The sequence below is a fragment of the Macadamia integrifolia genome, chromosome 4 (assembly GCF_013358625.1).
Source record: "Macadamia integrifolia cultivar HAES 741 chromosome 4, SCU_Mint_v3, whole genome shotgun sequence".
Lineage (NCBI taxonomy): Eukaryota > Viridiplantae > Streptophyta > Magnoliopsida > Proteales > Proteaceae > Macadamia > Macadamia integrifolia.
Genome location: NC_056560.1, coordinates 12,766,565 through 12,783,797, shown reverse-complemented (window position 1 = coordinate 12,783,797; position 17,233 = coordinate 12,766,565). Strand labels below are relative to the sequence as shown.

At 35.7% G+C, this 17,233-nt stretch overlaps 1 protein-coding gene across 1 annotated transcript; it reads right to left on the bottom strand.

The window, feature by feature from the left end:
- Positions 1-12,371: 12,371 nt before the first annotated feature.
- Positions 12,372-15,143, bottom strand: LOC122077541 (pectinesterase-like). Its single transcript, XM_042643503.1, has 2 exons — positions 14,264-15,143; positions 12,372-13,217 (listed from the first exon to the last, which is right to left on the bottom strand). Exons 1-2 carry the CDS (start codon positions 15,141-15,143, stop codon positions 12,529-12,531), a joined length of 1,569 nt encoding a protein of 522 aa, XP_042499437.1. The 3' UTR covers positions 12,372-12,528.
- Positions 15,144-17,233: the final 2,090 nt, after the last annotated feature.

Sequence of the window (17,233 nt, the reverse complement as noted above, 5' to 3'; positions counted from 1 at the left end):
TCTCTCGGCTCCATGACTCCGTTGGTTGGCATTGGCAGATGGTGATGGTAGTAATTATTGAAGTTTTCGTTTTGATTTTCAAAATTCAATGGCTGGTTCAACTTCAACATGTTAGTCTACCAATCTTGAGTTTGTTCAGGTCTCAGATTGATGGGAAATTCTTAATTTGTTTGTAGACGATTCACTGAGACCTTAGCTTCAGAGTATCTATCTATCTACGTTTGGTGCCATTCGAGTTCAAAACATATGCCATCAGGTTTTGGTGTCAACAAATATCGATGGTTTAATTGCAGAATGTGATCTATCTGATTTGGAAAGAAAGGAACTTGGTTGAATACTGCGTTTTCTCTTTGGTTATCATATTTTTGGATCATTTGAAGTTGAAGTTGTTCTACAATTAGGATCTAAGTTTATCTGTTTATGTTTAGTACTCATTCCAATTCTGAGAATGAACATTTTTGAATATATTTTCCTTCAAAGTGCATTCTTGATGTTGATGTTTACATTCCCTTTTCAGCATTACATCGAACTACTCATGGGCAATGGTTTACCAAGGATATCTAATGTAAGCTTGATACAAGAGAAGATAAACAGGTTAGAAAGAAGGGGAAAGAAAAAGCAACCCAATTTATCTGAGATGTACACAAAGAGAGGATGCAGAGAGGAGAATGAACGAAACTGAATTCAGTAGTCTCTATTTGAGATGTACACAAACAAGTGTTTGCATGCTTGTTTTTAAATCAAAATCCTTAGGACTTAATTCACTGTTGGCTATGTTTGGCTCTGATACTAAATAATTTAAAGGTTAGTTCAAGGTCTATATTATAGTGTGGAACAGCTTCTGAAAAGATGGACATAATCCAATGGTTGGATCTAGATTTACAGGAGAATCCTACCGAGGGTGAAACTCTTGATTAGGAAATGAAGTCTGATCTTCTCAAATCTCAGTTTTGATTCTTAAGAAAACACAAATTCCAGCAACTAGCATGCACAAGACAAAATAGAACAGAGTTCTAACCTGAGTTTATAGTGATTAAGGAAAGGAAGTATGGAAGGAAGGGTGTTATGAACCAAGCTTCTCACTTGAAACTAGGCTATCGTCCCATCAGCTAACCTTAGCATCTCACAAAGAGGTAGTTGCATCTCATAGTTGAAGATTTTGAATCCCACAGCACATAGAGTCAGCGAAAGCCAATTCATTCAATAGTAAAAATCATGAGTAGGCTTTACCCCTTTTCATTCAAATGAGTCGAGTACTTCAGTTTCAAACTCTCTGTAGGAAATATATATAAGAAGGAAACCAAAGCAGGAAAGAAAAGAGAAACTCTCCAAACTGTGGGGCACAAGTAACTCTAAATAGTAAACTAAAAAGGAATTGGACTTCTATCTCTCATCCAATTCAATTATCACTACTTGTTCCTTGAGTTGATATCTTTATCAGTCCTTATTCCTTGACACGAATGGTAGAACTTGGTTTTCCACTCTGGCTCTTAGAAGAAAAAGCCCTGCTTAGGTGTCTTCCTTTGATCTAAAATTTTGCTATTCACCCCCCCCCCCCCCCCCCCCCGAAGTCTATTATTTGAATTCGAGAATTAAATAATGTTGGAGCTTTGGCTGAATTGATATGAATTTTGAATTGACTGGTTTTCTGAAACTGTAAACTGCATGTCTGTATAATTGGCTTGGTCTTGGTGATTTGGCCCTCGGATTGTAGTGAATCTTATATGGTTTGATTGGCGTTCAATTCTATGCATATAATGTTTAAGCCCAAACCTCTTCTTGTTGAAGCCTCTTGCACACATCCATGACAAGTTGGTAAGTCCTAGCACATTAATTTCCTAAGATTGGTGGATTAATTTAGCTTGATTGTTACTAAGCACTTTTTGGCCCATGAGCCTCTAGGTATTGGGTCTATCTGGTGCTCCTTTCTGCCTTTCTTGAGTTCTTCCTCAGTCATTATATATATACTTATATAGTGCCAGGTGGTTCTCTTTTCCGATGCTTTCTGAGGAAGACTTGATTTCTCCTATTGGTGTCTATAATGTTGAGTATGTTTAGTTTTCTTCAAGATTTGAAATTCTATCATACTGCAGAAAGTCTCCAGTATGTTTAACTCCGCCAGCTTTTGCTGCCGGTCCCAAGCCCAGATAAAGGAGGAGGGTTGGCACGTCAGATTGGCAGCTGGCGGTCCTTAGTGTGTCAGGTTGGCAGCCGGCACTGGAAAAACCCTAGGCAAACCCTTTTAACATGGATTCTAGAACCTTATATTGTTGTTTGTTGTTGTACTGCAGATAGTCTCCTGTACCTCTCCATTTTTGTTGGTAAAAGAGTACTTTGCTATTCAAGTGTTATAGGCAGTAATCCATACCTTTAAATAGAATTGGAGCACAGCTCTCATTTATAATGTGATGGGTTTCACTATTTGATCTGTCATCACCTAAAGGAGTAACTGATCTTGTTTGACCTCCCACATTGTCTTTGATGGTCTAGAAACTATTGGTGATGATACAAGAATATGAAATATGGATAACATGATTTTTGCTGCAAGATTGGATTGAATTCCTGCCTGGAATATATTATATAGGGAGCACTCTGGAGGATGGTGACAACTGTCAACTCCTACGCCTGGGCCCCTGGTTTTTTATATTCTCTTCTTTTTATGGCAATTTCAATTGCCATATGGTTGAAACATGCTGCATGTACACCATCATGTTGTTTTTTGGGTGTAGATATTCAATAGCTAAATTCCTCCCTCCTCAAATCCCTGTTTGATTGAAGATGATCAAAAGATTCCTTTAGGTTGCTGCAATTAACTATTTCAGTCCACAAGTCGTCAATAAGATGTTTCCACATGAAGGAAGCTTTGAATGGTTTAGTACATTCAGGGAGGTTATTCTTATTTCCAAGGCAATGGTTTCAATGTTAATTTGGCTGGAGCAGAACTGAATGGGACTACTATTTATAGCTAGGACCCAGCTAATTTGTTGAGATTGTAACCTCTCACTTAAAGAGCCCTTTGCCGTTGCTTGGGTCAATGGCATTGCTCCATCCGCCTGCGCAGTGGTGTGGGTTCGAGTCCTGGGAACCAGCCTCTCCGTAAAGGGGGTAAGGCTGTCTACCTATATACCCTACCAGAACCCTGCTTAAGTGCGGGAAGCCTTTGTGCACTGGGTAACGGCCTTTTTTTTTTTTTTTTTTTTTTTCTGTAACCTTTCACTTAAAAGATATTTGATACCTTACCATGCTTGACCCTAATTTCTCCTTCTAACCTTTGTTTTTACAGGAGTCCAAACAGCTGGGAATTGCATTGAGTTGCATTAAATCAGGTAGAGATATTTGGGGATAATGGCAATTGCAGCTTTGTTCTCTGTGCTTTTACTTCTATGACCATGGGGAATCGACTCCTAATCCTTATATTCTGGAGTTAGATTAGCTAAAAGCAGCTGTTTGTACTCTCCATATTCAAACTGATCCTTAGTGGCGAGGATGAGGATTTCTCCTAGTCAGGGGCATTTCAAATCGGTTTCAGCTTTTTGAACCACATCCTCTTCCTGTTTCCAGCTATCTAAGCCGTGTAACGCATACCAAGAGGATTGGCATTAGAAGACCACCATTCTGTGGGATCTCCTGGACCAAATTCCTGTCTTGGTGCTATTATTTGGTGTTGATAGGCAGCAAGTCAATGTAGAACACAATTTAGACTTCTAACCTCGTTGCTTCTCTATTTAGGAGATTTACCTAATATTTCTGTAGAATTTTTTTTTTTGATTGGTTGTGTGCTTTCAGAAGTCCCATTTTTTGTAACACATTTATAAAAAAAAATTCAGTTAAAGATGTGAAAAAAAAAAAAAAAAAAAAAACCATGGATTGATTTCTTTCTAAAGAAAGGAAATCTATTAAAGATAACAAAGAAAACAACCTACATTGCAACTGCTGCATCCCTCAATTGATGAAAGATATCTAACCAAGAAAACTCTTTCTGAGACACAAAAGCAAAAGAAGCAATGCTATGGGCAATGTCAACATTTCTAGAACTTAATTAAAAAGCAGAAGGGAAACAATCTAAAACGATTAATGTCCATTAGAATATTTTGGCGAATCTGATCAAAGTTCCTTTTATCTTGATGCCCCCATTTGTTGACATATTTTTGTAACCTGATTGTCCCTATGGACAGTATCGGTTCCAGCAAGGAAGGGAGTTCCAACTGTTTCCTGGGATCTCTTCTTACTTACCTTCTCCAACCTTACTCATCACCATATTTGAGTGGCACAATTAGTTCAAATTATTTCAGAAACAAATGCTTCGGAATATTCCATTCTTTTAGCAGCCACCGATAGAAAAATTATTCCCAACTGTTCTGATAAGGTCATTCCTCAGGGTAGAAAGGTTCATATATTTCTTTCGACCATTCTATTGGATCTCATAGACTGCTGATTCTAGTCCACACATTTCATTTAAGACGTGGCCGAGTACCATGGCTAAAATGAACTCTTGCTTCCATCATCTCTTCCAAATTGATTTTCCAATATTTTCTTGTCATTTCTCCCTACACTTCCTATAATTCTGTGTTCCATTTTTTCTTTTATTATTTATTTGCAATTCTCATGTGCATAATAAGAACATTGCTTAGTAAGTTTTTTGTATATTATTGAATATAGTTTTGGGTGAATTCTTAGGTTGCTTTTGGTATCCCATCTGATTTTCTGGAGTCCCCACCCCCTCCAGTAAGCACTTTGTTTCTTACAGTCAATCAATGTTCATTGACCCACTACACAAGTGATTCGTAGTATTGAAAATTTTTGCTTCAAAAGAAGTGTTCCAAAATAGTGAGGAAAAATCAAAGAATTTTTCTGAAGATACAATATTTGTGCCAAAAAGCAATCTGGTTAGAGCAACTTTGATCTACGTTCTTAGATTAAGCTAAGATACTAAAGAGAACCAACTTTATATGCAACTCTGTAAAATTTGTTGAAACCTGAAGCGGTAGGAATGCTTATCCTATTAACTCCCCTCCCCCCCCCCTCCCCCCACACCCCCCACCCCCCCCCCCAAAAAAAAAAAAAATGTTTGCATTTGTAATTGTGTCCTGTGAGTATGCATTTATAATTGTGTCCTGTGAGTATGCATTTGTAATTGTGTCCTGTGGTGCTTGATTACCCAAGGGTGTTTAGTAAATTACATTTGTCCCAAGCAGCCTGACCATGGCTAAGGCATGTTGGCTAGAACCACATTTTACAAAAACAACTTTTTCTATTGGTATGTTGAGTGGGCTTCATCTTCACAGTTATTAGCTTGTGGGTTGGTTCAGTATTTGAAATTATTATTGCCTTGAATCTAAATTTAGACTTTGGATCACTATCCATTAATGTTGTTGGAACTGTTTGTCTTAGATTTAGTACAGCTATTTTTTTTGCTGCACTGCTTCTATTTGTTACTTGGCATATGAGGACATTAATTCGGGTGATTAAATAGACTTCTTTGACTATCCAGATAGACGAGTTCTTTAATCTCTGAATTTTGATTATTTTTAGACTTCTGAATCGATTGAGTTATTTCCATTGAAGCACCAAAATATTGGATATCTGATGGCCGCAATTATGTAAAGATGCAATTTTCATATCCAGAAGATCAATTGGATAGAGTTCTGATAATTTATTTCTGTACTTTTGTAATCAATATATGGATTCTCTCTCTCTCTTTGGGGTTAGTTGATTATTTACAATGCATCATGAGACTTATTCTCGGGCCTTGCTTTGTTTACCTGTCCTATCATATCGAATAAGGTTTCCCAGCCTAGCCTATCTCGGTGTCTGCTACCGAAAGAGAGAATCGGGCAGCTCAAAACCAGCCCAACCTCTTCATGTTCACATCCCCCTTTCCAACGCTTTTTGTGTTGTTGCATGTGCCTTACCAGATCCAGTCCTCCTCTGCTTCCTATGATTGAAGTGAAGATCCGCAATAGACTGTCTGCTTTCCTTGATGGTTCTGTTTTTCTTTCTTCTTTTGACTTCCATCAGCTGGATTGCATTTGCATACCACATTTTATGAAGCCTTATCTCATGTCCTGTAGCAGCCCTACTTACTTTTGCTCAAAATTTTATTTGTTTCAAGTAATGTACACTTCTTTCCTTGCTACTTTTGAAACCCAAGTATTAGTTGTAGTTTATGTTTCCAAGCTTTCTTGCTTGTCAAGTTTCATATTTTGGAATATTGAATGGGTCTCTTTTAAATAGGCAACCATGTCAGCCAGCTCTTGGAGAGACTTTGTTTTTGTCACTTGTGAGACTCTATAAGAGTACCTTCTTCTTTCTTTCTTTTTTTTTTTTTTTTTTTTTGGTGCTAAAACAAGGGCAATTAGGCCAGGCAAGACCCAGTTAGAGGCTAGACAAGGAATATCCCTAGACAAGAGACCCAAAGGGGCCAGCAAGGGGGCCCACTGGTCCATACTTATTCTAATACTATAACTACTAACTACTCCTAACCACTTATGAGAGTCCTCCTTTAGCTGTCAGCTTAGTCAGAGAAACATGTCACTCTCACACTTATAAAAGAGGATTGAAATTTCGTCCTCCCATCAGTGATGATATCACTGCCTGAAGTGAGTAAATAAAGGCAAATTACCAAAATTTCTGTGATGAAGTTTTGGTTCAAAATTTTCATCCTGTCGCTTTTTTATTTGGTCTTGTGGTACTGATTAAACAGTTTTGTTTTAACCAGGCCAGGTGGGTTAAAGGATATAAATGGATTGAATACAGATGGAATATAGATTGGATGTGATTGGATTTGGATATTTCCTAACTAGATAACGATACCCCTAACAAATATGGATGTAGATTAAATTTGGATTTTCAATCATACTTTCTGACTTGTGTAATCTGGACTTTTCGTCCCCGAATGAATATAATTTGCTCTTAATTCATATTTCTAAATTTTTTCAGTTCTTTTCCTCATTCTCTAGAACTTGACTAAACTTCAAGAACCCTCAAAATCATTATTTAATTATCTAATCGGATCGGATAATTATTAGACAATTCAAATTTGAATCCAAATACCTTTGATTGAATACATATACCCCTAAACAGATACGGATGTGAATTTGATGTGGATTCAAATTTGAGTCCATCGCCATGGATGTAAATTTTTTTCCTTTTGCATTAGTTTTATTTATTTATTTAAATAATTATTTACAAAAATAAAGCAATTTCAACATCAGTTTTTATAGAAGCCGAGAGCTTATCAACCCTCACCTTCACTGTCCATTTATGGGCAATGGAGAGCTCTTGACAAGACAAACAGAAATACCTCATAAGTTAATAAATTAAAATATTTCTCAAGGCCAGCGTCTAGCATTTCCTTAGTTTCGTTTTTTTTTTCTCATTAAAATTAGGTCAATCCACCAAATGTCTACCTCAAGTGACACCATATGTACATATTCATATTGAAAGGAGTCTAACAGGAGCATGACTCAATTTCTCTGTGTCCGCATCATCATAAGTGTGACAAGTCATCTTATTAATTCTTAATGATGGATATTAGATTATGATAGAAATTTGAAGAATGATTTGGCGTTATTTTAGCTTACATCACGGATTATCCAAGATTTATACCTCAAGTGACACCACATGAACTTAAAAAAAAAAATGATTGATTGCAAAGTTTGATTTTGCAACTATGACACTTCAGTTCTATAAATTCATGGATTGTTCTGTCAAGGTCTTCGTATCAGATTCCCACCTTCACCCTTCTTCAAATCCTCCTCCTACACACTTCTCAAAAATTCTTGGTGACGAAGTTTACTTTTCGTCATAGTCATACGATAGTGAATGATAGACGTCAGTAAGTCCACGTCATAGAAGATCTCTGGTCCATCTCATTGATCAAAATACAATTTTTGTGGCAGTGCTAGGGTCACATAATAGAAGGTTGTATAAAATTTTAAAATTTCCACTATCACAATGTTCGATGCACTATATATTTATCTATATGCATACTCATTTGGGTTGAAATTTGATTAATGAGATGACAACGGTCTTTTATAATCTGGAGCAACTCAGTAACTGACATATGACCGTTCATGAATATCACGAAGAAAGGTGATGCTAAGAGTACTAATAAAATATTTTAGTAAAAGCCGATGGACTAAATATAGATACGAGATACTTTCAGCGAAGGATAGTGTTCTATTTATGGATCATTAGTTTGAACCAAGTGGAGGGGGATGATTTGGTCAAACTGATCATTGAATGGATAATACACCATAACTATATGATGGATATCAGACATAATTGTGTAATTGAAAAGAGTTTAATTAGTATAAATAACTATAATTAAAGCCTAGGAGTTAAGGATGGATTTGACAATTAATTCATTAAAAAAAATATTCCGAAAAGCAACACTAAATATTTTGCATCCTAGAGAATTCATGTGTAGTGATTTCAAAGAATATATTAGTGGAAAGAAGTGATATTTTGCAGATGAGAAACTTTCAAAAAATTGGAGAAAACAAAATTTCTCCTCTGTTTTACTGGTACCCTGGAGAAAGCCAAAACTGAGATTACAGGTGAGGAGTCACCTGCCAACCATATCAAATGATGGCAACTATGTTCAACTGCAGGTATAACTAGTGTCTTTGATGGCAACTCCAAGCTTCACTTTAGTGATTTTATATGAGGGTAACCCTTGAGATTACACTCCATTATGAGTCAACAATGGCCATGGAAATGGTTGAAGAGTCATCACCTTCCAACTACAAGAAAATAAAACTAGGCTCAGCTGTAAGAACAAATTTCTGATCACTGATAATTTTAATATCCTCTGCCATTGTTGTTGTATGTGATGGTTAAAAAAAGATTTAAATAGTGTACTTGATGCATGAGGCTTCAACCACAGGTTTGGAGAAGGTCATCATTTACGCTGTAGTTTTACCTCCGTTTCGCAGAGAAATTGTTTCCTAATTAAAATCCATGACTGCTAGGTTGCAGTGGATCAATTCCTAAAGAAACAATTGATGTCTAGTACATCCTCATGTTAAAGAAAAGGTACTGTTATTTGGGATTCATGGATAAGTCCAATTCCCGTTGGGTGCAACCTGACATATAGACCATTGAATATGACCTCTTGGTCATTGGTTATGGATTTCCAACCTAGAAATTAGCTTCTAATTTGCTTCTAAGAAAGATCAAGAAAGGGAAATTCTTAATTAGCCTTTTCTTGAGGCAACCCTACAAGGAAAATTTAAAGCCCATAGGCCACCAATCTCTTTCAAATGACAAGGCTACCATACAAAAGCTAAGACAAAAGTGAGTTAAATTGTCATTAGTCAATAATTAAGAATTAACAAAAGTGATCAAACTATAAATCCATCATCTTTTAAGTTTCTATACAAAATTATAAATACAGAAGATCCAAACTAAGATGGCCCATCGGTGGTTGTGCTTGTGCTCCATGAGGCATGAGAAGTGTCTTTTCAAAACAAGATTTCATGGAGAAGTGCTTTCCATAGTTGGAAATCAAGATAAATACATGAAAACAAAGACCTCTATCTACCATGTTACCGAATGATGTATTTCGCATTTTTAAGATCTCTGCTGATGACAATGTCGAAAGTGGACCCTTAAGTCATTAGCAGTTTGTTGATTGACTTTTCTTTCTGCTGATGATAATGTCGTAAGTAGAATCTAGAGTCAAATGGTACTTATTCTCTAGGTATTCTACACCAAAGACAACGTGAACCTGTTTAACCTAATAGTAAAAGTTTGCAACTCGAACCTTGTGGACATGCTGTCCAAATCATATGTACTTAGTTTGTCAAATTTTTTGTCGAATTACAAAACATATCAAAATAGAAATTCCAAAAATATTTGAGAAGTTCGAAAAAGTATGGGAATATTCAGTGAATTATTACCAATGCCAAAAATAGTCCATAGGGCTTCTCAGTAAGCATTAATTGAACAATTAAAGACTCTTAAGCTCTATCTGGTTGCATTTAAAAAATGGATCTGGTCTGTCTTTCCTATGAAAGCAACAAGCCAAGTACATTGTCTCTATCTGTGGATGTGAATGTTAGTTGATTAATTTAATGACAAAGATTACAAGTTTTGCAGAATTCAACTCATTCAGACTTTCTTTTTTCTTTTAATTTTTTTTTTAAATATATTTAACAAGATCCTAATAATTTTTTTTTATAATAAATAAATACATTTAAAAAAAGGAGAGATTGAATACAGCCCCAGAAGGAGATAGCCCCCAATATTTTTAAGTCATTAGTAGGAATGCAATTATTCTGAACTCATGAAACCAATAAAAACCTTACCTAGCTAGGGTTGTATATATTGTTAAAATGGGTTGTCAAATTTGATACGTCACCTATCTAAAGAATTCGCCATCATGTTTGTATGACCAAATCATCTCTCCATGTGGTAGCAAGAGGTTCCCACTCATTGATGGATAAAAAGTTTACCAAGTAGGTACAAGGTTGATTTTGCATGTGAATTGACTGACATGTCAATTTCACCATGCACACATCATTTTTTTTTTTTTTTCGCTACTATCTCTATTAACTTTAAGACTCAAAGTTTTGAAATTCAGACTTTAGAATATTCTATCTAGTACGTACTACGGACAAGGTTGGTTTCACGTTGATAGAAAATATATCAAATTTTATCATATACATATCAAATTTATGATCCATATTTTCAGAAGTTTGACCTTATATTCTAAGAATTAATTTAATCAGTCATACCTTTAATATTATTTGTTATACAATTTTCCTTTTACTCTCTTAAACATGATTTTAATTCACAAGAAAATAAATTTTGAGACTGGAACTTACCATACCACTAGAAGGTGACATGAATTATGTATCCACAAAATTTGATTACCAATCGATAAGACTATAAAATCGATGGATAATCCTCGTAGTTGTGTGCCATATAAAAGGATGATGTATCAATTCACATTGTTGGGAAATTATTTAAATTTAATATATATATATATATATATATATTGATATACCCTTTCAGGTGCGTATGGGTATTCACCAAAGAGCACGTAAGGGCAGGGGTCATTTTATGAGATAGTATGAGAGGGCATAGAGAACAACACCGGATACCATTCTTTCTCACTTGAATTATTATCCTACCAACCAGTCATTTTCTTCAAAATCCATTTCATAAGCACTTCAATAACTGTAGGTCATTAGCAAATTCTTTGTTTCAATGACACCAAACTACTCCTCCCCTAGAAAGAATTAATCTATGTTATACATGCTAATTTGTGTTTATTTTGATCAATAAACTAATTGGTCAAACAAATTAGTCCATCTCCAAAAACTTATCTTAATCTAATTAATACTGTGAGCCCAGACACAACCTTCACTGGAGAGTTGTAATTTGACATAGTCTTCATGGAGAAGTTTTTGGAAACCAACTCAGAGTTTGTAAGTCCAATGGCATTAAGTGGGTTTCAGAATTTCTTGGTCCATTTTAGCCAATAATATTCTTTTTCACATAAGCGTTGAAGCGCATGCATGTCCTAAACATCATTTTTTAAAGCTCTAAACGCGTTTAAGCTCCCCTAGTAAGCCTTATAAAAGAGCCCAAAACTTCCATTTTCTGAATCATTCCCATGAAACAAGGAAGTAGTAGAAGTTAAGTTTTCGGTCTTCATGGATAATCTTTTTTTTTTTTTCCCCTTAAGTCTTATGAGTGCCTTTCTTCATGTATTTGTTTATAGGGTTGTCAATTGTGACAACACCATATCATATAAAAAAAAAAAAAGAAGGGTGTACTCAATGTATGTGGTTCTTGCCATTGTTGTGTCTGAGGAGACTTAACTCCATTTCGTGGAGAGGTTGTTTCTTGATTTGAATCCGTGATCATCACTAAGTCGTAATGGAAGAACCTTACTATTGTGTCGAGATCCATAAAAACGGAAGAAATGTTGAGATTGAGCATGGATTAAAATAAAAAAGAGAAATGAACTACAAATTTCTTCACAATTTTGTAGTGTGTCCTGACTTAAGCAGAAATAGACATCTGACCTCTTCTTAGGATCTCCGTCTTGTTGCTACCTCTCCTAGTTTTCATGTACCCCAACTTTGGTGTTTGTTTTGTCCATCTCTCAATTTTGGATGTATTCCCTTTTTGTAATTTTGTTTATAGTGGCCGATGTTAGGGCTCCTAACCCTTGGATTCGTTATGGCTTAGTCTTTTGTTTTGTTTTGTTTTTTGTTTTTTGTTTTTTTTCTCTCAATTCAACCAAAAAAAAAACTACAAATTACCTTATATAGCTAATACAATAATAATATTAAATAGTTTCATACATTATTTCCTTTTGGATGCAGAATAAAATGATGTGTTACTAATTTAAAAGAGAAAAAATAAAAAAATAAAAAAATGAATACATACATGGAAAGCATCTTTATTGCCTATTCTATACAAAGGGAATTGAACACAAACCACGATAGATCACAATTGCATGAAACAAGAGAGATGACTCCGGTAGAAGAACTTAAATTATAGACTTAATTATAGCCCGGAAGTGTATGGAACTCCGGCTGAAGAAATCCAAGTACCACCACCCAAGAAGTTTGCTACTGTGAAGTTTTGGGCCTCAGAGGTGCTCATGATGTGATAACCCTTCCAATTCACTCGTTCGCTTGTGTTAGAACCCGAACCAGTATTCTCATACTCTCCATAGTAAAGAGTACTTAAAGCAAAATCGCCACTCCATTCAAGCCACCCCGCTGGATCAATCAAGCTATCTAGATAAGTCTTCATTACTACAGTTCTTGAGTATTCCTTCCATGGCCTTCCCAAGTAAGTTTTAACTGAACTCTGGACTGCTTTTAAGTCCGAAGCTGCCGTAATTTGGCAATCATGGATCGAAATTCCGGTGTTCTCATTCGGATCTGATCTGCCTTGAGCAGTCACTGTGTTCTCTTGGCCACTCAATGGTTTTCTTGGATAGATGTTGCATCTCTGGAACACAACGACGGCGTCGCCGAAAATGAAGTCTACGGTGCCATAGATGTCGCAGTTTCGGTAGAATTGGCGTTGAGAGTAGACATATAAAGTGTCTTGGTAACCTTTGAAGCTAACATGATAGAATACTGATAGATCTGAGCTTGAACGGAATGCAACTGCTTGATACTTCTGAGGTCCGGCCGTGTTTTGGAAGGTCATGTTCTTGGCTATGAAGCCGTCGCCCACGGCGGCTGAAAAGAAGAAAATAGCATTTGTAAGTTATCATTGGAGGAAGAGGTAGTATACCATAATCTCTGATCAGATCCTTATTTCCTTTCTTATTAAAAAATCCCATATTATTATATTATGTTATATTATTAAATGAAAAATGTAGAGTTTAAAGTCAAAGCCCGAGAACTAACCAGATGTGGAACCCTGTCTAGTTGGAAAATGACTTAAAAAAAAAATAATACATAAAAAACTAGGGTTCTCAATTAAACATAAGGGTATACTCGGTACACGAGGCTCTCGCATGTATGAGGTCTCTCATATTGAAGTGAGATCAGGTCCTCATACAAGAATATTCTCGTACATGCCTGTGAAGGGTAATTGGATTCCATTAAGTTACTTTTTCAATGCATTGGACTTTGGCCTTAATGGAATCCAGGTGTCAGTCACATGCCTGTACGAGAACCTAATCTGGACTCTCCCGTTCACATCTTTGAAAAAACTTTCATTGCTACCCTAGGTTACAGGAATTTTCCTGTTACTAAGGCTCACAGTCAAAGAAATAGAATGATTCACTTCTTATTCTTTGGATTCATAAATGCCCTTCGAGATTCAATTTCTTTGGCTGGGATAACAGAAAAGTTCTTTAACATCCAGAGAGAGGATTGTAAGAAGGGCTCAACTTGGCGACCTATTTCATTAATATTCATTTGCTGATTTATAGCAAAAAAATAAATAAAAAATCAAATTTATGCAACAGAAGAGAACATCTAGAAGGTCTTGATTAGACATATAGAGAACAATAAAGGAACAGTTAGAAATGTAATAAAATTTCTTGAGTTGGTGAATACTGATGGAACGAATGAGCCTTAATTTAAGATGCAAATTTTAAAAAATGGAAGAAAGAAATCTTAAAGAAGCTTATTTAGAATAGATATTACGGTATAAAATATAGAAAAAACTTCAAAAACAACTAACGACTAATTCTCTTCAACCCTTGCAAGGAGGACAAAAGCAAGAAAGAACAAGAACTGATGATTAACCAGAAGATTCAAGAAAGAAAGCTTACCAACTGTGGCCGACTTGAAAGTGGTGGAACCATCTTGGACATTCTTACTACCTGTAACTATGGTGGCATCAATCCCATCTCCTATTAGCATTATATTCTTCATTGACTTTGTAATCTGAACATTCTCCTTATAAGTGCCCTTCTTCACATATATAACAAATCTTGAAGTCCCACTCCTTAAATTGGATGAAGCAGACAAAGCCTCAGAGATGGTTTTATAATTACCAGACCCATCAGCTGCCACCACTATATTGGCTTGTGAGGCTGCTGTTGATGACTTAAGAAGCTTTCTATCACCAGCTGAGACCCATGAAGGGAACCCACCAGCAAGTAATCTTCTACCACCACCTGGTTTACTAGCCAATGATGAAGTTGAAGCTTCCTGGTTGTTGATAGCAAGAGAGTTACTAAGTAACTTTGAGAAATTACTCAACATGGAAGGTAAGGAAGACAAATATGAAGCTGAGTTGAGCTCCATGAACCCATTTTTGCATGTCTCTTCATTGGCAACTGCTGCACTAAGCCATGTTTGAGTATCTTCCCAACTATTAGACAATAACACACGATTAAGCTGATTAACAGTGTCATCATAGAGCTCTAAACAGTCGGTCCATGCCACCTTCGCCAGCTCGTCGAAGGAGCTCAAGTCCATAGCTGAAATGAGACTGTGGGCTAGTTGAGCTTGGTTCAAAGTGACTGTGAGGGATACATTAAGGAACCCTTTTGAGGCTACTAGAGGATTAGAGCTAATGAATGAATTGCATACTCGAGGGTATGGTGTTTGGGTACAAGATGAAATGGTGTCACAATTTGCAACCCTAGAAGCAAATACAAGTAGAGAGGCACTCACAAGACCTAGAACAACAAAAAGCTTATCCATGATGAAGACCCAAAACTTAACTAATGTATTACTTCCTTGTTTCTCCAGTGGCAATGTGATTCAAAAAAATGGAAGTTTTGGGCCCTTTTATAGAGCTTAATGGGGGATTTTTTTTTGCTATAAGTCAGCGAAGAATATATTAATAGGAGATGGTTAAACGCGTTTAGAGATTTAAAAAATGATGTTTAGGCCATGCATGATGCTTAAACTCATACGTGAAAAGATTATTAGCTTGATTGTAGTTTTCAATTCCATCTAGATTTTGGTTGAAGCGGCTAAAATGGACCAATAACTTCTAAAACCCACATAAGGTAGGCCATTGAATTACCAACTCTTAAGTTAGTTCATCTTTAAATGGCCTTGTCACCATATGAACAAGTAAAGCTTATCTATATGAAGACTCTGTCAATTTACAACTCTTGGGAAGGTCGTGTCTATGCTCATGAGTATCAGATTAAGATAATTAAGTGTTTGGAGATGGGCTAAATTGTTTGACCAATTAGTTTATTGATCAAAATAATCATTTTTAGGCTCATGTGTCAGCTTCTAGACGGCCAAGAATTTAGAGTCCCATTCTCCTTTAGGCCAAACTAATTCTTTATGGGGGAGGTGTTGTTTGGTGTATTGGAAACATAGAATTCGTTAATGTTATCCAAGGGCGTACGAAATGAAATTGTTTTTCAATTAGGTTAATTAAATCCAACAGTTAGGTGGTTGTTGAATTATTAATAGATCTTCTAATGCCTCGTGATGTGTGTTTTGGCTTCTATAAAAATATGAAAAAATAAAAATAAATGAGCCTCCTGGAGCTACATTATTTGCTCAATACTAACATCCCCTCCCCCAAAGAAATTAAAAGAAATTAGGAGCATTTTTTTTCCTACACAGCACATAGAATAGTAGAATCCACAAATGGCATCACCAAACATTTCAAACATGGTAGGTTGGATTAGGCTGAAACTTGATATGAAGGTTCTCTGTTTATATGGCAAGTTTCAACTCTAATGGAGGTAGACAAGTGTCATAATATATCTTTGAAAAAATAAAAGTTAATAAAGAAACTGGGTGATTGGAAATATAGAAGAATACTAATATACGGGTGGTAAGTTTCCTTGATTGCATCTTTTACTTCTGTCTTGAGGTTTCTCCCAATGACAATGCCTAAGATGGATCTTAGAGTAAAACCTTTTTATTTCTTGTTTCTATGTTAATGGCAATGCCGAAAGTAGAATAACAAGTTTCATCTGTATTTATTGTCGAGGAATACCTGGATGTTAGTACATCATTTTTTTTATTCTTGATAATATTTTTTGCTGATTTTAGTAAAACAAAATGGGGGAAAAAAAAATACAATGGGAATTACATTTCATAATGGTTCTTGTATTCCTTGTGGTTTTATCGAATATATTTTCTATTCACAGAAAAATAAAACTTCCTCATATTGCTTTTGGTCAAGGGGTACCATCTTGAGTACATACCTAGCTATGGCATGTGAAAGGAAGACATGGTAATGCAATTCTGTATAACTGGAAGAAAAGTCTAGATAGGTTACAAGTCAAAATTTGGACTAAAAATTAATTAAATATCATCTTATGTATGTCCATGCAATATATATATATATATATATGTATATACACACACATATGAAAAGTTTTTTATCCACGAGTATAGCTCACACACCAGCGCCCATGTGTTGTCTCTCTACTCTTTCCTATAAAATGACCTCCCTATCTTCCATAGATTAAATCAAATGAGAAGCATTGATTGATTCTTGTGCAGGCGTAGGAGCCACACTTCCGGATAAGAAACACTCCCCTCCCCCCCTTTACATTGTCACTTCTTTCTTTTTTTTTATTTTTTATTTTTATATAGAACGGTTACACTATCACTTCAATTGACCTTAAACTTAGCACTTAGAGCTTTTTTTTTTTTTTTTTTTGTAAAAGAAAAACTTATATTACAGGAGGGAAAAAGTACACTATGGAAAAAAAAAAAAAATTATGACAAACATCCGAACCAGTTGGACCAGGGAAACCTAAGAAAGAACCACCTACATATATGTCTTGATGAAGTTAAATGGTGGTGCATTC

Bases quoted from the DNA above. Each gene is read 5' to 3' on its own strand.
- LOC122077541 (XM_042643503.1), bottom strand. From the start codon at position 15,143: ATGGATAAGCTTTTTGTTGTTCTAGGTCTTGTGAGTGCCTCTCTACTT. The intron at 13,218-14,263 runs GTAAGCTTTCTT...TCTTCTTTTCAG, and splicing joins TTTCAAGTCGGCCACAGTTG to CCGCCGTGGGCGACGGCTTC.